A 26,434-nucleotide genomic window follows, 5' to 3' on the forward strand; every position below is an offset into this window, starting at 1 on the left:
GAGTAAATTTTTTTAGAAAACCAATGGTGTGTTGATTTATACTAATGTTTTTAAAATTGACAGACATTCTATTTTGTTGAATAGGTTGAATTTCGTTATCAAGTTGATCTGGTAAATTTCTAAAATATTTTTCTACTCGATATGTATTGTACGCGTTTATATAATTAGATGGCACTAATTTATAATTTGGCACTCCTTTTGCACGGTTTTTATGCTCATTTTCCATATTTTCGTTAACAGAATGAACACTGTAGCATTTTGGCCCTAAAGCAAATGTTTGAACTATAAACTGTGGTGGCGGAATTTCGTTTTGAAAATGATCGCTTTCTTTTGCATATTCTATCGAATAATAGGGGTGGTCTTTTGGATAATTTGAATAGTCCATCCATTTTTGTCCAATTTTCGAGTTGTTTAACCATTCTTCGACTTTGTGTCGAAAAAAAGTTTTTTCTTCTTCGTCTTTTTTTTGAGTAATAAAAAAGCAGCCAGAGTCTGTATCTGTTATAACTAAATGTTTTTCTGCTCCGTGTTTCCGCAAAGCTTCTCCAAGATCCCAGCTAAAACGACCGACATTGAGTTTGGCAAAAGATAAAATTTGTGAAGCGACAATTCTTAATGATTTGTTTTTCATGTTGCATTTATCTGACGATTTTATAATTAGAGATGATTTTATCGAATCATCGTCAGATTTTAATAGATCGAATAAATCTCCCATTTCTCCGTTGTTATTTAACATCAAGATGCTTTTGGTGTTGTAATTTGTGCTTGAAATGATTAACAAATCTCTAAAATAATTGTCATAAGTAAAATCTTCAGTTTCGTATCGGTCAATTATAATTTTTTTTTTTAAAATATCCAGTTTATAACGATTTGATTCTATATTGTTAAAATTTTCCTCATTATATAATAAATTTTGAATATGAAGAGGCATAAACTTTTAATAGCTTGATCTGAAAATCCTTTAACTAATAAAACTTTTCTAATTTCATGTATATTATTTATTAAATCTTGTAAAACTTTTTCTTCGTGAACTAAAAAATCCACATTTAATTTGGTTATTATTTGTTTTGACAAAGTACCATAGTGGCCATTTGTCATTAATTTTGAAATGGCGTCTTTGACTTTATCATTATTTTTAACAGCTTCTTTTCTTTGTTCTATATTTTGCCTTACCATGTCTCGAGCAAGAGGATATCTCCATAGAGGTAAAACTTTATAAATTTCTAAAATTTTGCAACCGCAAGATTTTGTTAACCATATTAAGGTGTCTAAAAATTCGCATGTTTCGTGCGGACCTAATTTCATTAATAATTTAAAAGTTTTGTCTTTTTCGATGCCGTAACACCCGTTTGCTTTCAAGTAACGTTTTGCCATTATTTCTGTCGGAGAATAATTTTCCAACGGAATACAATCTTTTTCAACCATGGGAGAAAAACCTCCTACTTTTTCTTGATATGCAGGGTCCATCGCAATTTTGCAATGTACCAACGCGCCAGTAGAAAAACCGTTCGGGTTTTTACGATAATATTTTTTTATTACATTGCCTAGTGTACGACACTCATAATCGTGCGAATACTTCATCTGAAAAGGTAAAGATTTTAATTGAGCTCCTCCATATTGTCCGTTTTCGTCCATAAATAATAAACAACCTCTTATGTTATTATTTAAATTCAATTCTTTTATTTTCGAATCAAAATAATCAGTGTCTAAAGCGTATCGTTGTGCTCCGTTGTTAGACATTCCTCCTCGAACACTATTTTCAATCATTTGTTGATGTTGAGCCGTTGGAGGGTATTGTATTTGAATTAAACTCTTTGTAGAGTTTAATTTACTTGTAAAACTAAACATGCTTAGATGAGGCAATATACGAAAATCCGTATTTTTAAAAGTTCTTTCATTAAAATCAATCATAACAGAAGCAAGCGCGACAGTATCCAAAACTGTATATATTTGAAATAACGATTTTAAATTTTTTATTTCTAAAAAACTCCATAATTTTGAAACTGTCGTGTATGAATCTTTAATTTTTTTTATTTCCTCTTCCAAATTTTTAGATTTCATTAGATCGTTTTGGGCGAAAAGTTCTATTGGAGGCACACTTTTGTATTCAATGTTTAACAGTTCGTCATTAATTTGTGAATAGGGAAACAGAGTTTTTTTTATAAAACAATTTGTAAATTCATCATCGAAAATTAAATTTTGAATTTATGGATAAAACGGTTCTAAATAACGTGTCATTGTATTTATAATTTCACGCTGAGCTTTTTTGGAAATCATACTACTAGCTTGATCTAACGAACAATTGAGCAATCTTAACGTATCGACAAATTTTATATGTTTTCCTATACATATTATATTCAGTTTGCTTGTGTTTTTTGCAATAACAAATACGTTTTCCATGTTGCTATATTTTAATAATGCGTCGAAAGATTCTGTTTCAGAATCAGCGCAATGATTATATAAAGGAATGTCGAGTATTTTTTTTAACCCTTCCATAATCATTATCCGGTTATCAAAGGAAGCGTTATGGGCAAAAATGGGACAAGCTAAATAATTATCAGTTCTGCCCAAGTTCTTGTTACAAAAATCATGCGCGAGTCCGTAAATTTCACCAGTAAAATGATCGTGATCAATAACGGCGTAGTCTTCAAAAGTAGAAAGTAACAAATTACAACGAGCAAATAGTGTTTCTCGCGACTCTTTTATTCGAACTAAGTTGTCAAATACAATTTCGGTTTCATACTTGTTTTCAATATCGACTATGCATTGAAACCACAATTGTGAATATGAAAAATTTAGTTTTGAAATAAAATATAAAAATGTGACAGGATCAATTTCGTTATTCTGTAAATATATCGATGGGACAGAAAATTCAGACACACATTTTTGAAAGAGATTGTTTAAAAAATAAGGTTGATTATGAATAATATCAACTTCGTCACCTTCAAACCATATTTTTATTTTTTCTTCATCCATTATGAGCGTACATAAAAGTTTAAGATGAGATATAATATCATAAGCTGTTATTCGGACCGACTGACTTAATAATCCGTTTTTTACTCTGTAAGAACGAAAGCAAGTCCACCATTTGCAACATATATAAAAACATAAAGATATTTGATAGAGATCAGTTTTAATTTTTTCAGCTTTGTTCGATATCTAGTAATTTTGAACTTTTTTAGGAGTCATAAACAATTCTAACTTGGATATTTTTTTAAATATAAAATTGACAACTCGAATACGGTGATCAGAAAAAATTTTAATATTGTTATGGTTTTGCATTTCAAATTCTTGAAGAGTCAGCGGTTTGTTATATATATCTATATATGATATTTTATCTATCGGGAGTCGACAGATACTGCACAACTGATTTTCTTTTTCCCATATTAAATTTCTATCTTCCTTTGAAATATTTAAAAATTCAAAGCGAGGTTTCAAAATTTGATATGAAAATCTCACCAAAGTATCTGCTAAAATAATAATATCAAAGACTCGCAACTCTAATTTTAACTGTTCTATATTTTCACAAGTATCTCTTGTGTTATTTAATTTTTCCCACAAATTGTCTCTATGAGTCTTTTGTAAAATCGAGATGGCATTTTCAAAACAAAGAGGCAATTCGTTTAAAGGATTTTTTTGAAGACTGTCTATTGTGTTTTCGTAATAAAACACCCACTGTGTGATAATATTTCCAAAAATATCCAAGCCAAAACATTCTCTTGCTAAACTTTCATTTACACACTGAATAACAACGCTGTGGCAATAATAACTTAATTCTGATAACGGCGTTATTGTATCTGAGGCAATGTTATTACTTTGTAAAATAGCCGTTTCACAATCATAAGTAATGAAAAACGGAAAACAGTTTCGACTTTCTCTAATAAATTGATCTTATGGCTCGTAATAAGTCCTTTTGTCATTATAAATAAACTTGTCAGGAACGTAAAAACCTTTGCAAATTTTTTTATGCGAATTTTTTGCTGTAAATTTTTGTCCGCACTTCTCACAGTGATAAATTCCTTTTTCATGGAAAACGGTATAATTTTCGTTAAGCATACTTAGTGCGTGAAAGTTATCTTGTTTTTGAACTATGCAAATTTTAATGGTGTTGTCAGCATTTTTTCTTTCGTTTGCTTTTTGACGTTCTATTTCTGAAAGAAAGTCTTTGTAGGGATTTTGGTCTTCTCTTGTTATATTTGCACTTTCGTAAATAATTTCAAGTAATAATTCCAATTTTTTTTTGTATTGCGATTTTAATCGAGGATGTAAAAGCCGAACTCTTTTTGTTTGTTTTCTCAAACTAAAAATTTTAAAATTTAATTTGTCAAAAGGAGGTTCGTAAAATATTTCGCAAAATTCTAAAAGATGTTCATATGTCATATTGTAACATTTATTTTTTAAAGATTGCAAGGTCGTATACAAGTGACCATCTTCGGTGTTTTCAAATAAAATTTGATATATTTCGTCTTCAGAACTAAAATCCGACAAGTTGTTTTCCAATAATTTAAGATTCCATTTTTTTAAGGTGTTGGTTTTCCATTTTCGAATTAACAAACCGATCATTAAAGCAGCATAAAAACAAAGACCCGAGTCAAATAAACCGCTGTAATCTAAAAACATTTTTTTTTTCTGATTATAATTTAAAACTGTCCACGTTGTCGGACGACGAACATTGCCGTCATGTGGACGATTCCATTCTCCTTCCCATTCGTCCAATGTTTTGTCTTTATTTTTTTCATGATATTTTTCTGAAATATGGACTTTTATTTTTTCATAGTGTTCAAGTCGTTTTTCTGAAATTTTGTTTTTATTTTTTTCATAATATTCAAGTCTAGCTTTTGCAATTTTGTCTTTATTTTTTTCATTATATTCAAGCTGTTTTTTTGCAATTTTGTCTTTATTTTTTTCATAATATTCAAGCTGTTTTTTTGCAATTTTGTCTTTATCTTTTTTATAATATTTATGGCATACATCTGCAATTTTGTTTTTTCGATATTTGCAAAACTTCTTTTCATCATTGTCTTCTTCATTTATTTTTCTTTTTCCAGATAAGTTAAAATTCCTTAAGTTTGACATTGAAGTTTCGGTCAATCGACTTAGACTTTTGACTTTAAAATTGCATAATCTGATGATGCGCCATTGACTGTCATTCTCTAAAATATTAAATACAGAACGGATATTGTTATCTTTAATATACTGTAAATTTACAAGTCCTGTTAACGGCTTAATGAAATAGACAGGAGAATTGTAACACCTTTTTATTATTTTGCACCAACCGATATCGATAGTTTTGGCACATAATGTCACAATATTAAAAGCGATAAGAAAATTTTGAAATACTTCTAATAAAGATTTGCATTTGTCAAGTTCAATTTCAAAACCGTGTTGGGTTTTTTCGTTGATATGAAAAACAATGTCATCAGGTGATTGAAGTTGATAATTCAATTCTTTTTCTTCAATGACATCTTCGTTTTTATAGTTGTCCATGATGTAATAAAAGTGTTCGCTATAAATGTTTCCATTTTTTAAGGTTTCTTCATTTTTAGTTTCTTTGAAATTCATTGCTTATATCTAAAAAAAAAATTATTTTACAAATTGTTGATAATAATCGTTAACAAGTTGATTATTCTTTATATTTTTAAAAATTTTTTCAAGTTGATCTTTATTTTTATGCAAAATATAAACATCGTTTATATTGCAAACTCTCGACAACGAAACGTAATAAAGAGTAGGGTTAAATGCGTTTTCATTAAAATCCAAAACTATTTTTTTCATGGTGCTTCCTTGCGCTTTGTGTACGGTTAACGAAAAGGCTAATTGCAGCGGAATTCCAACACGAGAAGCAATAGTCGAATGGACATTGTCTAAAATATCTTCATTCACCGCTTCAATTTTAATTTCACGATTGTTCATCAATATCCAAACTCCGTCATTTTCAATTTGAATGACTTTTCCAATTGCACCATTACACAAACCTTCTTCGACATTTATATTTTTAATCAGCATAACAATCGCATTGACTTTAACTGTGAGAACTTGAGGAATTCGAAATAACGCCGTCGCTTTTGGATCTCTTATGACATCTTTGGAATAAAAAGTAAATTCTTTATATTTAATATCTTTCATTTTCTTATGATTATAAAATTGAACAGATAAATTTCTAAAAAACAAACGCGTATATTCGTCGTTGATTGAATCCTCGTCAATAAAATGCCTTTTTGTCAAATATTCTATCGAGTCGGCAGACACTTGGCCTAAACGTAACTCGTTGAGCACATTGAAAAATTGCAAGTCGTCTTTCTGTCTAAAACACGTTGTTAAATTGAGCACTTTTACAATATACTGTTTCCAAATGGAAGACTGAAAAGCATAATTTCCGACAATGGGTTTTAATTGATAAAAATCACCGCACACAATGACTTGGATCCCTCCAAATAACTCGTCTTCACATTTTCTAATTTTACAACCTAATCGGTGCAATAAATCAAAAGTTTCAGCGTTAATCATTGATATTTCGTCAATAATAAGGACATCTGTTTGTAACCATCTTTTGTGTACTTCTGGATGCATGTACCGAATATAATAGTCATCACTTTTGGTGCCAGTTTCAATTCCAGCAAAAGAATGAACGGTACTCCCGTTTAATAAATAGGCGGCTATGCCTGTACTTGCTGTGACTGTCATTTGTTTATAAATTTGCTCACTTTTGGCAATCGCATCTATTAAATAACTTTTTCCACAGCCGGCTCCGCCTGTTATGAAAAAATTTTCTCCGTCATCTAGCCATTTAAAAGCTAACTTTTGTTCACTTGATAGTTTCATTTTTTTTTAGTTGACTAAAAATAATTTATTCTGAAAATGTAATCAAAAATAAAAATTTTACAAACCATAAAAAATTTATGATTTTATCGTTGCAAAAAAAACTTTTATTATTTAAAGAAGACAAATAAGCTGTCAAAAATATTATTTCTTCTGGATTTAGACTTTTTGTATAAGTTTCAAATTCTTCCTTTGTTTGACAATTGATTACATTTTCAATAATTATTTGTTTGTTAATCATCTAAAAAAAATTAAAAATTATTTAAATAATTATAAGCTAAATAACAATATACAAATGAACTTAGTTGTTCATTCCAATTGGCAATATTATCGTTCATCTTGGTTAAAAAATTACATTTTTCAAACATTTCCGAATTATAAAACGTATAAAAATTGTCAAAGTTTTCATTAAAATAATTGCCAAAATTTTCTTTTATCGTTTGAAAAACAATCCTTCTTAAATTTTGCGGATATTCGTTAAAATCAACAACGTGCATGAAAAAACTTTGCCACGTGTCATCATTGTCTTCACACAACAGCATGGAAACTCGAATTTCGTTTAATGTAGCTGGACAAAAACAATTTTGTTCGTATAAGAGTCGCAAAAAGTCGTTCAATTTTTCTTCGGACATGATATGGAGAAGACACATTATTTTTATCACTAAATAAAATAATCAAAAAAATTTAATCATCATACCATTTAATATTTTCAACATCTTTTATTATTTCATTTATTTCAGTCAACCATTTTTCTTTATTTTTATAATTGTTATAATAAAAATAAAAAGCATCAAAACTTTGACAATAATAAAACGGACAACAGTTTTTAAAGTGTTGTAATAATATCAAAATTTCAACATTTGTCAAATTTAAACATTTCATTTCGAGAGTAAATAATTTAACCCAGTCGTCAAAATTTGAAATAGAAACTTGATAAATGTCCGTGCTATAATTTTCTTGTAAACATTTCAAAGCCGCCTGTTGAATAAATTTTAAAGAACAAACTTTATTAAATTTCCAAATCATTTCAACAAAACTGTCCAACTGTTTTAAAACGATCATTTTTCGACACTGACAAAGACATAAACAAACAAACCAATCATGTCATATCAATATCTTTTATGAATTGGCGACCGACAGGTGTATTATTAAAATTGCACTTTGATGGAAAAATAATTATTAGTATAGCCATTTTCTATTAACTTTTCACAATCTTGAAATCCTTTTTCGTTTTCAAAACATATTCTTTCTTTTGTGTTTAGAGAACAATTGATAACTTTTATTTTTACTTGACTAAAAAAAATTTTTTTTTATAGATACATATATTAAAGATTAATAATATCGTTCATAATTTTACAATACATTAAATACAAATCATTTCTAACAAATTTTTCAAACTCGAGTTTACTATTTTCTTCAATCATTTTGCGATATTCTCGACACGAGTTTTTAAACTCGTCAATTTTCTCTTCTGGAATATTATTTTCTTTTAAAAAAGCAAACATTTTTTCGTAAGCATACAAAGAATAGTTTTGGAGTAAATCTTGATTTAATTTAATACTTTGATTATATTCCACAATAACATCATTTAGACTTGTTAAAATAATATTTATTAAAGATATTCCGTCGTGGTCAAAGTGCTTTTGCACTTCAGATTGAATATGACCTTTTACACGGACATATAATTCTCTATTATTGCTTTCTTCTTCACCATTGCCTTTACACTCGAACAAACGGACAAACGATTCATATAGTTCAAAGTTTAACCAAGCAAGATTTCTCCAAGATTTAGATTTGTATACTAAATTTTATTGTGACATTCTAAAAACAATTAAAAAAAAAGTTTTATAATTGATCCAAATACAGATTTTATTATTTTTTTATGAACTAAAAGTTTTTCTTTGCGTGTTACATAATTAAAATCTTGCAAGATTTGTCCTTTAAAGTCGTATTGAAAACATAGTTCTAAATGTTTTGAAATGGCAACATCCCTCTCTTTAATAAATTTATTTTCTTCATTTATTAAAATTTCTAGTTCCAAAATGGCTTTGTGACATTTTTTAATTATTTTGAAAATGCAATCCATGTACAATAAACTTAATAAATTTTTATCAATGCTCTCAATATCGTGTTTTAACTCCATTAAAATTTTTGTTATTGTACCAGAGCTCCATTTTGTTTCCCAGTCGTCTTTGTCATATTTTAAAATTTTTCTAATTGTTTTGAAATGTTCATAATGTTTTGGATTTTCATCGAAAACGCGGTTCCATATATACAAACGTTCACATTTATGTTTTGCCCATTCCGCGTTTTTATTAAAACTGCATTCTTTGCCAGAGTTGTTTCTACTGTTACATTTCATTTTTTTATATCCTGAAAAAAATTTATTCTTTATAAAATTGTAATTGTTTATTTCGTCAGAAATTTGCATATTACAAGTCAATTCCTTTAAATTGTCGCAAAGTTTTGACATTCAGTTACTTTTTTTTATACCTGCCGACTATTTTTTTTTTAAATTTTTTATTTAAAAATTAAAAAACAACTGTCAATTTCAAAAAAAAAAAAGTTAACGAATAAAAAAAATAAACAATGCTTAAAAATTTTGTGTTCTAAAAATCAAAAAAAGTTTTATATGATATTTATTGTCCAGTCGATCCAAATCCTCCAACTCTTTTATTTTCAATAACGGCTGATGCTACATGAAACAAAGATTGACAACCTTCAAATTCAACTTCAACCTTTTGAGCTCGAACAAATGGTACAAATGTGATTTGAGCAATAAAACTTTTTTTTTCGACTTTATAAGGTTCTTTACTGTTATTAAAAAGCATGACTTTTATCTCTCGAGTATAATCAGAATCAATGATGGCAGGCGAGTTGAATACCACTAATCCATATTTTAAAGCAAGACCTGATTTTGCAGTTATAAAACCTTGAATATGGTTATCCATTTTAAATATAGAAACTCCAGTCGAAACAAGTTTTTTTTCAAACGGTTCAAGAATACATTCTTGTGTACTTCTCAAATCAAGACCGGCGCTACCCGAAGTAGCATAAAAAGAATGGTTTTCCAAATCTTCAATCAAAACTGACATCTAAAAAAACATTTAAAAAACAATGTATCTAAAGAATTACATTTAAAAAAACATTTAAACTTTTAGCGCATACATACCTTTCAAGCTAACTTGCACTCTGTTTTTTTTTTAAACTAAACAGTTCCTTTTATACTCTTTTTTAAAGCGAAAAGTGCACAAAAAAAACGTCATCGAGTTCAAAGTTCAACAATCGTACGTTGCTTATTGTTCGAAAAAAACTTGTTTTATTCTTGTTTTTTAATCTTGAATTTTATTTGTTTAAAAAAAAAAAAGAAAAACAATGAAAAAAAAAACGTATAAAAGGAAGTTGTTTAAAATTTTTTTTCATTCAACAAAAAAAAATGGCTAGCGTTGATTTTGAAATTACATATTGCAACGACAAAAGTTATTTGAAATTTGGTGATTTGGCTGCAAATACATTGTGGCTTTGTGACATTCAACGAGAGAAAGATGTCATTGCTGGGCAATATTCAAAATGCCCGGTAAAACCTGTCGCTCAATTCGATTTTACAAAAAACGAAGTGGTTTATTCTAATCATAACGACGAAGAATGGATATTGCTTCCTGAAAAATACAGGCAGCAATGCAAAAATAGAGAAAAAATTCATTTTCTGTATAGAGCAGAAATAAAAACGAGTAAAGATGACAAAAGTTTTTTAAATAAAAAAGGCGGCGAAAACAACTATCAAGCGTTTATACATCATGCGCAAAGTAAAGTGACAAAGAAATTTTTGGAAAATTTAATGAGCGATTTGGAAATTATTCAAAATAAAGCTTATGTGTACGCGTTCAACGTTACGAAAATTTATAAAGAAGTTAAGTTTGCCAATTTTGCAATTCGACTTGCAAAAGACGACGAAATGTTTCATTATTCAGAATACGAAAGATTGGCCGCAATTGAACCTCCCATGATGAACGTCATTTTGAAAGAAAAAGGTTATCGTAATTTTAATCAAAATTTAAAAAGAGCTGCGAAAGAAAATGCCATTCAAGAAACTGGCAATAAAAAATTGAAAAAAGAAACTGAAGAAGAAGAAGCTTAATTTTAAATATTATTTAATTTTTTTTTTTTTGAGATATTTAAATGTATTGTTAATAAAAACTTGAAAAAAACCAGTTTATTACCAGAAACATTGTTTTTTTTATTCCCTTAAAAGGTAATTTCAATGGGTATAAATACTTTGAAAATGTTAAATTACAGTCAGTTTTAAAAGAATGACGAGCAAGCAAGTCGATCAATCTGTAGAGAAAGCCTTACAACTGTTTTATCCAAATAATGAACTACATCCTATACTTCAAGAATTTCATCATTTGGATCACACGTATGAAGATTGGCTTAATATTATAAAAGAATATTTAACAAAATGGAATCTTCAATTAAATTTACCCGAAGAACAATATTCGGTTCTTTATCATGTTTTTATAATGAAAGATTATAATAACAATATAGACTTGTTTGCAAAATCTTTTAGAGAATGCATGTCATTTGAAGAACAAACGCTTAATTGGACTCGGGAAATGTATCAAGTTTGCGCTCTAATAAATGAAACTTTTTTAGAAATTATCAAAAAGGAATCAACACACCCGATATATAAATTGTACAAAGATAAGCTGGATAAATTTATTGCAAATTTTAAATACTTTAATCGAGCTTCGTGGAAAAACACGTGGAAAAACACGTGGAAAAACAAATTAAAACTTTCTCTCAAATATTACTTTTTGTTTCCTTATTTGATTAATAATCATGGCGATTATTTGAATAACCATTACCGCGATTATGAAGAATTGCGAAAAAAGTACATACCTTCAAAGTTTACTCTTCAAGCCAATTATACCCGTTTTAGTTTTAATGACAAACTCTTTCACAATGGTTATTATACTATATACACGCCTATTCGCATTTATGATTATTTTTCAAAAACTGAAAAATACAAAATAGTGCAAGATAAAGTTTTAATTTACAAAGCTATTAATCAATGTAATTTTTACCACAATTCGCCAATTGAATTGTTTCCGCAAGCAAACTGGTTTTATTTTTTCAAAAGAAATTTTACAATATCTGCTATTCTTTACAAGAAAGACGACAAACTTTACGATTACTTGAAGCATAAAGAAAGAAATATTGCAAACAAGGAAGAGTTAAAAATTGTCTTTCACTCATAAAAAGAAACATTTGTTATTTTTTAATTATATTATATTTGGAAAAATTTTCATTTAAAAAAAATACATTTTCAAAACATGTACACGTATTCTTATTTTTACAGTTGTTATCCTTTAAAAAGTTTAAAAATTCTCGAAAATTGTTTGATGAATTTTCATCTATATTAAAATAAAGTAAATCTTGCATGTATAATAACAACATTTTGGTTTCATATTTTGAACAGTGATGTAAACGACAAATTTGAAATGTCAAATGATTATAATGATATTCACATTTTTGTTCTCCATACCAATAACGCATATTTTGCACTTTTGGAAATTTTAAATAATTCAAGTCAAAGAAATATAAATTGAGATTTAAAGATTTTAGAATACTTTTTTCCATGTCTCCTCCTTTAAACAATATTAAATTGTTTGCATAATTTTTAAAAATAAGAGTCAAATATTCGTCAGTATTACAACAAAAGATATGTTCGCCAGAAAAGGAATTATCAGGTTGATAAGTTAATCCGTGAATATTACGATTGCAAAAGTTAAAAGTACTTTGTTCCTTGAAACTTAATTTATCAAAAGGTACACATGGCCAAATTTGAACGTGATAAATTTTGTTTCCATTAAACATTCGCAAACACAACTCTCTTAGACATCTTTTCCCCCATATATGTCGTTCTGTATTTTCAATATATTCGACATCCATAAACCATATCTAAAAAAAAAAAGAGTTGTAAATCATAAATAACCTCTGTTTCTTTGAAAATTACTTTTACAAGTATAAAAATGTAAAATGTGTTTAAATTTTAATTTAAAAAAATGGAAAGAATAGACAGTATAATTAAAAGAATTCACAACAACTGCGTTGTATGCGCTTTAGACGAAGTGAGTAAAAGATACAGCCAGTTTAATAAATCTGGCAACTCCTCTCCACATTCTCCTATATCAGATGATGAACATACAAAAGATGAATACTCTAACGAATTGCTTCAAAAAATATTAAACTCCAAACGAGCAAATCTTGATTCTAGCTCAATTGAAAAATGTTTCAATAATAGCAATTTTAAACACCTTTTAAACGAGCCTCAGCTTTGCTTTGACCATCAGAATCATTTTGAAAAATTAAAAAAAGACTATATGGATCAAAAAGACTGTATAGCAAAATATTATCATTCAAAACTTGTAGTTTTGGTCATGGAATCACAACCTAATAAAAGCCAGTTTGAAGCAGAAGGTGATCAAACAGACGGTTTTATAGATACGTTTAGTACAAAAGTGCTGCCAGCCGCTTCAACTCTAATTAAAAAACTCGAGGCAATTTTGCGAAAACAAACTGTTAAAAGAAGCATTGACGGAATAATAAAAGAAGAACCGACGGATAAAAAAACTTTATTTGTTAATATTTTACATGCTGTTGTAACAATATTTATTTCAAGTTTTTTTAGTATTGAAGAATAATGTGCTCAAATGAGTCTTTAATTTCGTATTTTTCTCAACCTGCGTATAAGAATTATTTTAAAGGTGTGTATGGCTTTGACGAATTAAGTCGATCCACAGCCCATATCGACATTATTAAACGCATGAACAAAAACGGATCTTTTATTATTTATAACAATGAAACAAGTAAAGAAGATGGCCAACACTGGCGAGCGCTGATAAAATTGGATGACGGTCATTTTTTTTGCTTTGACAGTTTAGGTCCAGAAAGCGTTCTTCGTCAAATTCCTTTTCATCTAAGATATAACAGACATTTGTTTGAATCTGTAGACGAAGTTCAAACAAATTTAAAAATTAATACCTTGAATATAAATTATAACGAAATTGAAATTAATTCTTATATAAAAAACACAAAACATTTTCCGTACGAGTGGACACTTCATAATAAAGAATTTTATTGGTTTACACATTTCATCTTGAAATTTAGCGCAGAAACTGGACAACAAAATGTCATGTTATCTTACAACAAAAATTGCTATCAATGGAATAACAGTAGTTTGTGTGGCGCTTTCGCGGCATATTTTTTAACAATTTTATTTAACATACCTGATTACAGATATAGTTCATCATTTTACATACCTTTACTTGACACTTTGTTAAACCGTCATTTTTTTGAAATTTCTGAGCTTCATAATTCTGAACAAATTCTGCTAAAGATGGCTCCATTCTTTAAATTTGTAAAAAAAGAATTCTTTCCTTATCTTGATGCAACAGCCAAACGACTGTTTGAAAAAGACGTCTTGTTACCTTTATATTTCAAAAAACAAGAAAAACTGGAACGAGACTCGCTGTCGGCTAAATCCAAAGACAAAACAGTTAATCGTGATATATATGAAGCACAAATATTGTCTGATAATACTGTACGCAACATTTTAAAAAGTCACGATTTGCTTAGAACAAATAATGAAACACAATGGAACAAAATCTCAATGCAGGATTTATTAGCTATACCTTCTATAATGAATGAAGAAAATATTTATTTAATGCAAAACGAAGAAAAAAAACAAATATACTTGAATAATTTTTCTCGATTACAAACAATAGACAGATTTTTAGACAGACCTTGGGATGACGTCATCACAAAAGAACATTTAAAAAGGCTTTTTGATCTCAACTTGTTATAAAAAAAAATGCAAAGACAAGCTATATGTCCTTTACGCGACACTATCGAAGAACAATTGTGCAATACGTGTGGTGGTTACGGTCAATTATATTGTATTTTGGCAAAAGAAAATCAAAAAGCAATTTTGGAAGAATTTAACAAATGTCTTGGCGTTATCAAGGACGATATATTATATGTTACATACGAGAAAAAGATGTTTAAGTTACCAAAGATTAACATAACTTGTGATTATTGCAACGGCAAAAAAAAAGTCTTTATTAAACGCAACAGAAACCAAAGTTTTCAAAAAATAAAAAAACATTTATTTTTGTATATACATTTTATTTAAATAAAAAATAAAATACAAGTTATAATTTTTTTCTTTATCGTACTTCAAAAGAGTAATCTTGCATATAAGGTTCGACAGCTTTTGTTAAATTTACCGTGTTTGGTTTTTTTCCTTTCCACGCTTTTTTTAAACTATACAAAAGAGAACCGACTTGCAAAGCGTTTGACACGTTTTTCGGAGTTATGTAATCGGCTAATCCGTGTCCCCGAGTTTTCTTCATTTTTCGTCTCAAAAAATGTCTTTTATTTTTAGCGCTTGTTTTTCTCATTCGCTTTCGAGTAGCCATATTTGAAATGTATCTTTTATCACTTCAATAAAGTCATTATATAGCATTTCAAATTTATTTTCTTTTTGCCGAATTATAAATGTAATAATAGCCATATCAGATGAACGTATTATTTTCATTTGATTGCTTGCGTCTACTCGGAAAAACAATTTAAAATTTTTATTTAAAGATTTTAACGTGCTATATGAAGAATCTAACGGTTGTAAATCCGAAACAGGCGAAGGCGAGGAAAAATTATTGTAAAACTCGGTCAAACATGTTTTGAAATCCATGATTAATACTTGTTATTTTTTTTAAAAGTCGCGTTATTTATTAAAAAATTTTAAAAGTTGCGTTATTTATTAAAAAAAAAATTAAAATTCAAACACTGTTTAATTTTAAAAAAATACAATTTTGTTTTCTTATAATAAAGGCAATTTCTTTCCTTCATATAAAACTCTATCATTATATTTTACAATGTACATATTTAATGCTACAACATATTCAAGTTCGAATCCGCCTAAAAAAGAAGTTAAACTCGAATCACCTTCATTTACATTACCACATATCATCTCGACCAAATGACCGTTTAAATATGAAAATAAAACAATATATTCTCCGCGATTCGAAACATCCATTCTGATATTTCTGATGTATCCTTTAACATCACGTTTCATGTCTTTTACCAACAAAGAAAATGTTTTTACGTCATTTTGCACAATAGTAAAAAATGCGTTTAAAAAACAAGTTGAACATTTTTGTTTCTGATGATGAATAGTGCCAATTCGATGACAGCGTTTATACATTTTTTCTTTTAAAATATAGTGTTAAACAGTGGTCCAAGCAATGGTATACTACCAAGTACGCTTCCTAAAATGCCTTGTCCGCGTTTTTTATAGTGTTTTTGAGTGTTTACTCTTCCTCGTTTTTTAAATCTCCTCCTTCCATGATATTGTCGCAATTTTTTCATTTTTTTTTTTTTTAAAACACGTTTTCCGACTAAATTTAATCTTTAACTTTCTTTTGTCTTTTTATACTTGCTTTTTTATTTTTCTATTTCAAATCAAGTCTTTTTGACATATTCAATACTTTATTTTTTATCTTACTTCAAGTTCTTCTTGGAGGATTATTTGGTTTTGTTGATAAAATATTTTGTTAATATAAAATTTATGTAAACATTTATCTAATGTTTTTTTGTCAAGACCCATTTATATATCGGCTGTCCTGCACGTCCATTTTTGATGTTTTGTCTAATTCTTTTATACGTTGCCTTTGTTTTTCGCTTGCAATAAAGAATTTTTTTACAATCCAATTGATCTACAACTACTTGTAGATCTTTCATTCCCATTCCTAAATTTAATAAATTTACTGGTGGAGGACTGGCAGGAAATACTCTAAAATCAATTTCTCGCCTAGATGCTATTGACCTTGTTCTTGACATTTTTTTCATAAATTGTGTACATTTTGTTAAAATATATTTATACGAAATTTATAAAAATATTTAATTTTACGCTGTATTTTTTCTTCTATATACACGTTTAATTAACTTTACTTTTTTACACAATTGTAATAATTATTTAAAATAATATTTTGTGCCTCCCAACACTACCTTACTTTTACACCTTATTTGTCTTACTTGCATATCTTACTTAGTAGACCTACTTTACTTTTCGAGTATTTTTTTCTTCATTTTAACTTGCTTATTTTTCCTGCCTATTGACTTGTTTTGTTTTTTTATAAAAAAGTTTTGTGTCCCCGACACTGCCTTACTTGACCTTACTAATCATCTTACATACTTATTGTCTTACTTAGGAGTAGTATTGTCTTACTTATGAGTATTAACTTGCTTACTTATTTTCCTGCTTACTAACTTATTTTTATTTCTTACTTAATTTTTTTTTTGCATGCTTAATTTTTGCCTGCTTACTTATAACTTCCAAGACAGACATTTTAACTGACTTATTTTTCTTGCTTAGTGACTTGTTTTTATTTTTTGTAAAAAATTTTGTGTCCCCGACACTGTCTTACTTAGCCTTACTTATTCATCTTACTTACTTATTGTCTTACTTATGAGTAGGCCTACTTTTTTTTATTTAACCGCGGTTAACTTGCTTACTTATTTTCCTGCTTACTAACTTAATTTATTTCTTACTTATTTTTATTTTTGCATGCTTATTTTTTGCCTGCTTACTTATAACTTTCTAGACAGACATCACCAAGTCTCGTGTATTCACCAGAACTTTAGTGTTAACATATAACTTTCTAGACGGACATCACTAAGTCTAGTGCACTCACTATGACTATAGTGTTTTGACATATAACTTTCTAGACATTACATCACTAAACCGTACGGTTATAGTGTTTTTTACACATAACTTTCTAGACAATACATCACTAAACCATACGGTTATAGTGTTCACTAAACCATACGGTTATAGTGTTTTTACATTTAATGACATGATAAAGATCGAAGTTTAAGGGTGAAGCTGAGATTTGAACCCACGAACGGTTCATGAATGGCGATTACAACATAGTGCAGAATGCGAACGCACTATGCTACGTATACGTGATGTGTTTATGTACTTTGAAATCTTTTAAATTATTGTTTCGCTCTAAGAAAGAGAACAGTTCTTTGTTTTTCTAAACACTTTTCTCAGAAATCATTACTCTTTGAAGAGAATGAATAGAAAAAGAAAAAGGGTTTATAAAGCTGAACAAACATTAAAGTTTATTAAAGTTTTTTTTAATTATTTTGATCAGAAATAAAAAAAATGTTTGTTATAACATATATTTAATATTTCTTTCAACTACATAATTCTTTTGTAATAATTTATAAAAAAATAAATATAGCTGAGCAAACATTACTTGTTTTTTTCAGATAAATAGCAGGTTGTTTTGAAAAAATATCAATTCGCCACAATGAACACAGCAGAAGTTATCACTAAATTCGATGATAAGGATATGGAATTCTATGAAAGGGTGTTGAAACCGGACGGAGTACCTATTGAGGATTTTATTGCGGCTTATGATTTGGTCATGAGTTCAATGAAAGAAAAAGAAGTTAATGTGATTGATTTAACAGTCGAAGAAAATGATACGCAAGTCAAAGATAACGTTGAAAAAGTTGAAGATGAAGAATCAATCGACTTTAAAGTTACAGAGGTAAATATTTTTTAACCATAAAAATAAGTTTTGCTTTTTTTTTATTTTTTTTTAATTTTCTTTCACTTTTTTTAGAGAAAAAAAAAGAAAAGAAGAAGCAAAAGCTATAAAGCGCGGAACAATAAAAGAAAAATTTTATATATTTTAAAAAAATACAGCGTGTAACATTATAAATATTTTTTTTTTACAATTTTTTTGAGAATATATTTAGTTTTTTGTTTAATTTTCCATGAATATAATTTTCTTCTGTTTGTCGCCAACGTTTTATTTTTTTACCGACTCTTCCCAGTTTTCGATTTGTTTTGTTATCTTTATATTTTTTATTTGTATTACGTTTGCACATAACTATGTTTTTACAGTTGCTAGGAAGATTTTGTTGAAGAGTAATCGGATTATTTGTTTGTGTTAATTTTGAAAACTTTAAGCGTGGCACCGTAGCTTTTGATCGCGCCATATATTCTAAAAATAAATTTTTTATTTTATTTAAAAAATATTCAAACTTTTTTTTTTTTTTTAAAAATAAAAAAAGTTACCGGCTGTTTCTTTAGTTCTAGGCGTATATCTTATTTTTGCCATCAATAAAACTATTTAAAAATTTTTTCTTTTATATATATATATATATATATTTTTGGCAGTAACAATATAACTTGCTTTGTTTAGAATATAAAAATGAGTATAAATTCGAGAAGAGAATTGGAAAAAAGTATTGAAAATGTTGTGGGTGCTCGGTGGAAAGAAATGGCCAAGTATTTTGGATTTGCTGATAATACCATAGAAATCATTGATCACGATTACTTGCGTATTTACGATAAATTTTCAAGAGTATTTCAATTATTATTTCAACGCGAACAACACGAATGGGCAATCATAAACATTGTAAACAGTTTAAAAATATGGCTAAACGATGAAAAAAACCGTCTTGAACGCGACGAACTGTTTATAAGCAATTTAAACGCGTTGATTATTAAAGTTGATAATTAATAATTAATAGATTATTTATAAAATTTTGTAAATTTTCTCGGAAAAAATCTTTCTAAAATTTTTTTTTTTCGAAAAATACCTTTAATATTTTCTCAGAATTTTATCAATGAAAATCATTTTCTCTTTAAATTTGTTTTTACAGTTTACTGTCATTTTTTATTTTAATCCGATCATTTAATTTTGTCGTTTCACACTTGTTTAATAAATATTTACTTTTTTTATATAAGTTTAAAGTTTAGAAAAAAAAATATTTCACACTTGAAATTTTCAATTAAAAAAAATGGAACCGTTTATCAAGTAAGTTTTGTTTTTAAAAAATGTTTTTTTTTTTTTTTTTTTTTTTTGTATTTTCTTTTTCAAAAATGGGCTCATAAATTAATTCTTTAGTCGCAAAAACACTGAAAAAATATGCTGCTGTTATTGTGGAATGTTGCAAAATATCGAGAACCTGCTTGATCATCAACAAAACTGTTTGGAAAAAATTAATTCGACTTCTTGCTTTTGCTGTGGAATCAATGTAAATAATTTAGAAACGCACGAATGCCGATATGAAGAAATTCAACCAAGCACCTTTTTGTGTTTTTTATGCGTCCATCAAATACCAACTGAAATAATGGCAAACCATGTCACAGATTGTTTATCACATTTAGAAGAAAGATTTATAATAAAGGCAACTGAAAATATAAACGAAACCATAAAATCAAACACAAATGTCTTTAACAAAATAATCAATAACTGTATGCTTTCACTTTCCAATTCAAACAAACAAATTGCTCAACTGTCAAGTTTGGTCACTTGCAAAAATAAAGAATTTGAAAATCATGTCAAAAGCTCAACAGAATACTTGACAAATTTGATAAACGAAAAAAATGAAGAAATTGCAAATTTAAAATCTCTTGTTTGCGATATGAAAATATCAAAAGAAAATTTTCCAATCACTGATAATCAAATTATCAAATGTGACCAAATGGATCTCAGATTACTGTCCAATGAACCGTTTTATTCCGACCCTGCTTACACCACAGACGGTTATTTTTATCGAATAAAAATGTATGGGTACGAAATTGCTGAAAAAAAAATGGCCATTTACTTTCAACTTTTGCAATCTCCACATGATCACGTTTTAAAATGGCCGTTTAAAAGAAGAGTTATTGTTACTCTGCGAAATAATGGTCACGAAATGAAAAAGGAAATATCATTTGGTAATTATAACCAAGGTCAACTTGAAAATGCCGGATATTGTCGATACTTTTACCAACCTGTTCATGAATATAATCCGGCTATCGGATATACAGAATTTATAAATCACGAACATTTAAAAAATTTTATTGTAAACAACATGCTGTTTATTAATGTGTCTATTGAAAATCACATTTAAATATTTTTTTTAAATTGTATTAAATAATTGATATTAAAACTTTTTTATTCTTTAGCAAAAAAAATGATTGAAAAATATTTCAGAGAACTTGCAGATCATCTTACGAGCGACAACACACGTAGTTTAAAATTTTGTCTATCTATACTGCTGAGATTAGCCAATTTATGAGATTAGCCAACGCTGAGATTAGCAAATTTAAATCAAAATTGAACAAAGAAAAAAACCAAAAAAGAAAATATGACGGAGAAAGAAAGGAAGACTCTTAAAAGAAAATACAGCAGCAATTTATTTGTTATCAAACACAAACGTTCTCGAATGATAATGGTTAATGGAGAACATAGTTCATTTAATCCAGAGTTGAGACGATACACATACTACACTAAAATGTTTATTAATAAAGCTCAGATATGGCTTGATAAAGATAATCTTTCTCGCACGTTTCAAGAACTTTATACCGACAAACCGATACTTTCTTTATTAGATTTATGTAAACGCAAAATGGTATTTATTCGAATAAAAAAAGAAATGACAAATTTAACTCAAAATGTACTTTGTGTGCTCGAAAAACATTTTGATAAAAAAACTCTTCTTTACTACCTCGAAAAAAGAAAAGAAAATTCGATGAAAAAAAATGTTGCCAAATATATACTAAAAACTGATAAAGTATCAACAAAAAACTTGGACAAGTTTATAAAACCTCATTTAAAATTTTTTATTTTGCAGCATAATGTTTTAATAAATTTAGTTTATTTATTTGCACAAGTATATTATGAAACTGAATATTCAAAAAAAAAATATTATCACTTGAATAAAGATTATCTGCACCATTTTTTTAAAATTATTTTAAAAACTATTGAATGGTTTACCGATCAATATAACTTTGTCATTTATGAAAAATTTATTTGTAATAATAGTATACTCGATTATCTTTAATAACAGTTTTTTTTTTTTTTTTCAGAATGAAAAACATTAAAAAATACACTCAAGAAATTGGTGACACGGAAAATTATGAAGAACCTAATGTTGATTTTTTTTGTGTTTTTCATCGAGATTTAGAAGAAAATATAGTCTGGGAAGAAATAATTAAACGGAAAAAAGCAAAACGAGAAAACAAGTTTATTCCTTATTCTTACTATTTAAAAGAGGTGGCACAAAACACAAGAATTTGGTTTAATATTGACATTTACGATCAAATCATGAAAGAAATAAAATGTTACCCCAATGGAGAAATTGATTTGTCATTAAAACAACTCTGTTTAAGAAAATTATCAATAAAAAGTTAAAAAATAAAATGGAAGCAGTCATGGATGAAATTGAATCTATTTTGGTCAATTTCAAATTTAATTATGACAAAATCTTGCGGAGATTTCATGACGAATATGGTTTTTCTGAATATAGGACACAGAATATTTATAAAAAATTTAAACTATACTCGCGGGCCGTATTGGCTATGGAGAACTTCTACAGATTTGTCTTTTTTTATTATACAAAAAGCTTTAATAAAAGGACTTCAAAGTATTTTTAGTTGTATTTTTGCAGAAATAAATTTTAAACCTTGTTTGGTTAACCAATGCAAAAAATATCTTGACAATATATTTAATATTATTTTAAAAACTATTTATTGGGTAAAAAATCAATACGAATTTATAAATGCAAATTATTTTCTTAACCATAAAATAATTTACGAATATTTTGTATAATTTTTTTAGATGGATAAAAAAATTATGAAAAAAGGAAGAACAGGAAAAAGAAACAGGTATTGCAAAAAAAAAGAAACGGAAAACACAATCTCAACTGAAGGTATGTATACAGTTACATTTATAAACATGTCAAACTTGAGCACAACCTAATCACTTTTTTTTCTTTTTTAGAAATAAATTATGCCTACAAAAAAACAAAAAACGAAAAGGAGAAAGATATGAAAAGAAAAAAAATGAAAGAGCTTGAGAAAATTAAAAAAGACTTTGACAAACCGGAAAAAAGATATTTTTGCTCTGGTTGCTGTTTATGCAGTTGGCCAGAAAAACCATGCTGCTGGAAAGAATGCTCGTTTATATGGGATATAGACGAACAATGTGCGGGATGTCATTTTTGCATCCCACATTTAAAACAAGATGTTTTTTTAAACTGTAAATAGACTTTATTATAATACATTTTTATTTCATATTTTAATACTTTTTCTTTTTACAACAAGTCAATTTTCAAGATTATTTACTTTTTTATTGCAAAATTAGTATTTTTTATAGCTGTATTCTTTTATATCATGTCTGAAGCGGTCGAATAACAAAAAAGTTTTTTGATTTTTTAAAAAACCTTTTTTCCACCATGACTCTCTTTAATTTAATACACAGGGAAACTATAGTGCGTGCTATCGTACGGAATACCATTATGATACTTGATCGTGCTATCGTCTTGAGGGTTGTACGGTTTCACGACTAATACATTTTCGGCTGCTTAAACTGTTGCAACGGTTTATTTTTCTCCATCTAAAAATAATGTCAATGCCGAGTTTTTATCGATTATTTTTATCGTTTTCTTGCGTTTTTTTTTATACCATTTTTTCAACACCTTTTTATTAACAGATTCAAATTTATAAACTTGAAAATTTTTTTCCTTAAAGAATAACCCGTTTAAAAATATTTTTTTTAGATTAGAATAAAAATGCCAAACTATTCGCCATCATTGACACAAAAAGAAAAAGATTTTATTGCAGAAGAAGCGCTCAGTTCTGAATTATCTTACAACTGTGAAGAAATAATATAAAAACATTTTTTTTTTCTTTTTTAACCGCTTCATTTATGGCAAATGACCCTATCGAGATTATAAACCGTTTTTTTTAATAAATTCAATAATATAAACGCAATTTTTTTTATTCTTTTATAAATCGCCATGTCACAACATGCACACTGTGACAAGAATGACCCTGTCACGCATGCGTTATTTTCACTTGTCACTATGTCACCATGTCACCACTTGTCGCCATGTCACCACTTGTCACCATGTCACTTGTCACCATGTCACCATGTCACTTGTCACCATGTCACCACTTGTCGCCATGTCACTTGTCACCATGTCACCATGTCACCATGTCACTTGTCACCATGTCACCATGTCACTTGTCACCACTTGTCACCATGTCACTTGTCACCATGTCACCACTTGTCACCATGTCACTTGTCACCATGTCACCACTTGTCACCACTTGTCACCATGTCACCACTTGTCACCATGTCACTTGTCACCATGTCACCACTTGTCACCATGTCACTTGTCACCATGTCACCACTTGTCACCATGTCACTTGTCACCACTTGTCACCATGTCACCACTTGTCACCATGTCACTTGTCACCATGTCACCATGTCACCATGTCACTTGTGACCATGTCACACCCCTTGACGCCCCATTTAACGCCACTTTTTTAGTCAGTCCACCTTTTCGGTCATGTGAGAACCATTACAACCAATCACGTTCTTAGGGCGCAATTTTCATGATAATAATGATGAAAAAAAAAAAACCCGATTATAACATCTCATCAAACGATTAAGAATATTTCTTTTATTTACAAAAGATGTGCAAAAAATAAAACAATAAAGCAAAAGAGTCTTATGTTTTTACAAAATCTTGTGGATTAAAACATTTAATTTTTTAAAATTTAATCAAGTTTTTGTTTTTTAATTAAAATTTTCTATTCTCATTAGGACGAAATTTTTAGTTTTGATTAGCTTTAATTTTTTTAATAAATAGACTTTTAGCTTAACCAATTCGAAAAAAAGCTTAAACGATTCAAAGATACCAATGAAAATATTTAGTTTATTAACTTATATTTGACAAAAAATATTTATCATTCCAACATTTTGATGTTTTTGAATTTTAAATATAATAGTCATTAATTAATAGAATGTGATAGAATCTCTACGAAATGGAAGCTTTAAGTGAAGTTTTAGTTTGATAAACTTTTTACGTAAGATATTTTTTTATAAGATATTTATAAATATTATGCTAGATATTTATAAATACTAATCGAGAAGTTTGGAATTTTCATTAAAGTGTTTTTATTTTATTACATGGACTTTTATGCAATTCAAAGTAAAAGTTCTAGTCAAGCGAAGTTTTTTGTCAAATGGACCCTAAAAAACTATATGAGTTAACGAATGGTTTGACTTTTGAGTGTATAATATGATAAAGCTCAACTGAAATTAAAAATAGAAACATGCTGGATTTTGAAGAAATAATTAATTTTTGATTTGAATTTATACTGCATAAATTAAATTTAAAGTATGTCACGCATAAATTATGCATGACATACTTTATTATGAATATAACTTCATTATTTAACAATATGCAAACTCTAATGTTTAAACATATTTTGACTTCAACAAAAAAATTTTACTAAAAATAATTTTTATAAAATGAACTTATAATTTTTTCCCTTGCAAGTTCTTTGCAATTTTTTACTCTCGTAACAAAACTAATGAGCACTATTTGTTGCACCAGGAAGGTCGTTTATGTGCGCGGATCGATCGTTCCTGCTTCATCACAAAGCTTATATATATATATATATTTATATATATATATATATATATATATATATATATATATATATATATATATATATATATATATATATATATATAAGCGTGCCCATTATAGTATTTGTAGAAATGAGAAAGAGAAGCAACATTACGACGATGTGATAATGGTTGGAGGTTGGCTGCAAGAGCAGGTCCAACTATGTTTACAATGCGTTTTTGCACCTTGTCTAAAAGAGAAAGGGCATCATTAGAACATCCGCCCCAGATATGACAACAGTATTCCATACAAGGCCGGATTTGAGATTTATAGAGATAGAGAATAGAATCCGAAGTAAGAAAGTGACATGCTCAATAAAGAGAAGCAACCTTAACAGATGCTAATTTTGCAACTGGTTTGATATATGGTTTCCAAGAAAGATCAGAAGTAAGAGTTAATCCTAGAAGATGAAGATTAGATGACTCATCAAGTACATCACCGTTCATAAATATAGAAAGATCTAAATTATTGCGATAACGATTGGCTGAAAAAAATTGAGTTTTATCTGTATTGAAGTTCACCAGCCACTGTGAGCCCCATGCTGTAGCAGAACTGAGATCCTTTTCGAGCTCAAATGCCCCCTCCAAGCAATCAAAGAGTGTTCGTTTCATATCAAGAATAAATGGTAGTTTCATCAGCAAACAATGCCACCTTAGATATAAGAATATCTGGAAGATTGTTGATGTAAATAAAAAAGAGTATAGGGCCAAGGATTGAACCTTGAGGAACCCTTGAAGTTACAGAATAAGAAGAAGAGTGCTGTCCATTGAGGATAACGTTTATACTATGATTGGAAAAGAAGGATTCAATATCTTAAAGATGTTGCCAGATACACCATAAGAAGAAAGCTTATGGGGAAGACCAGCATGCCAAACTTTATCAAAAGCTGGAGTGATACGAATGTCAAGCAATGGATCAACCTGTCTGTTTGCAATATTAGGTAGAACTCAACTAGTGGAATCAAGTAATTCTATTGACGAAAAGTTTTTAGCAAACAATTCAGCTTGCTCTTTAGGTGAGGTGACAAAGTGTGAACCATACAATAGAGGTGGAATTAAAGATT

The 26,434-nt window shown here is 28.3% G+C and overlaps 3 protein-coding genes and 1 long non-coding RNA gene across 4 annotated transcripts; 1 reads left to right on the plus strand and 3 right to left on the minus strand.

Annotated features, from left to right (window-relative positions):
• Positions 1 to 5,583: 5,583 nt before the first annotated feature.
• On the minus strand, positions 5,584 to 6,822 carry LOC136075844 (ATP-dependent DNA helicase PIF1-like). The gene has a single exon (XM_065789280.1). It carries the CDS (start codon positions 6,820 to 6,822, stop codon positions 5,584 to 5,586), a length of 1,239 nt encoding a protein of 412 aa, XP_065645352.1.
• A 2,636-nt stretch (positions 6,823 to 9,458) lies between these two features.
• LOC136075845 (deoxyuridine 5'-triphosphate nucleotidohydrolase-like) lies at positions 9,459 to 9,914 on the minus strand. The gene has a single exon (XM_065789281.1). The coding sequence runs from the start codon at positions 9,912 to 9,914 to the stop codon at positions 9,459 to 9,461; it is 456 nt and encodes a 151-aa protein (XP_065645353.1).
• Positions 9,915 to 18,702: 8,788 nt separating this feature from the next.
• LOC136076392 (uncharacterized) lies at positions 18,703 to 19,451 on the minus strand. The gene is made up of 2 exons (XR_010636230.1): positions 18,974 to 19,451; positions 18,703 to 18,899 (listed from the first exon to the last, which is right to left on the minus strand). It is a non-coding gene; the product is annotated as an uncharacterized LOC136076392 (long non-coding RNA).
• Positions 19,452 to 19,593: 142 nt separating this feature from the next.
• LOC136076393 (TNF receptor-associated factor 4-like) lies at positions 19,594 to 20,871 on the plus strand. Its single transcript, XM_065789820.1, has 2 exons — positions 19,594 to 19,718; positions 19,809 to 20,871. The coding sequence occupies exons 1-2, from the start codon at positions 19,702 to 19,704 to the stop codon at positions 20,797 to 20,799; spliced, it is 1,008 nt and encodes a 335-aa protein (XP_065645892.1). The 5' UTR covers positions 19,594 to 19,701; the 3' UTR covers positions 20,800 to 20,871.
• The last annotated feature ends 5,563 nt before the right edge of the window (positions 20,872 to 26,434 follow it).

The sequence above is a fragment of the Hydra vulgaris genome, chromosome 02, assembly GCF_038396675.1.
Source record: "Hydra vulgaris chromosome 02, alternate assembly HydraT2T_AEP".
Classification (NCBI taxonomy): domain Eukaryota; kingdom Metazoa; phylum Cnidaria; class Hydrozoa; order Anthoathecata; family Hydridae; genus Hydra; species Hydra vulgaris.

What these genes read in the sequence shown, in the direction of transcription:
- LOC136075844 (XM_065789280.1), bottom strand. Translation starts at nt 6,822, where the DNA reads ATGAAACTATCAAGTGAACAAAAGTTAGCTTTTAAATGGCTAGATGAC.
- LOC136075845 (XM_065789281.1), bottom strand. Translation starts at nt 9,914, where the DNA reads ATGTCAGTTTTGATTGAAGATTTGGAAAACCATTCTTTTTATGCTACT.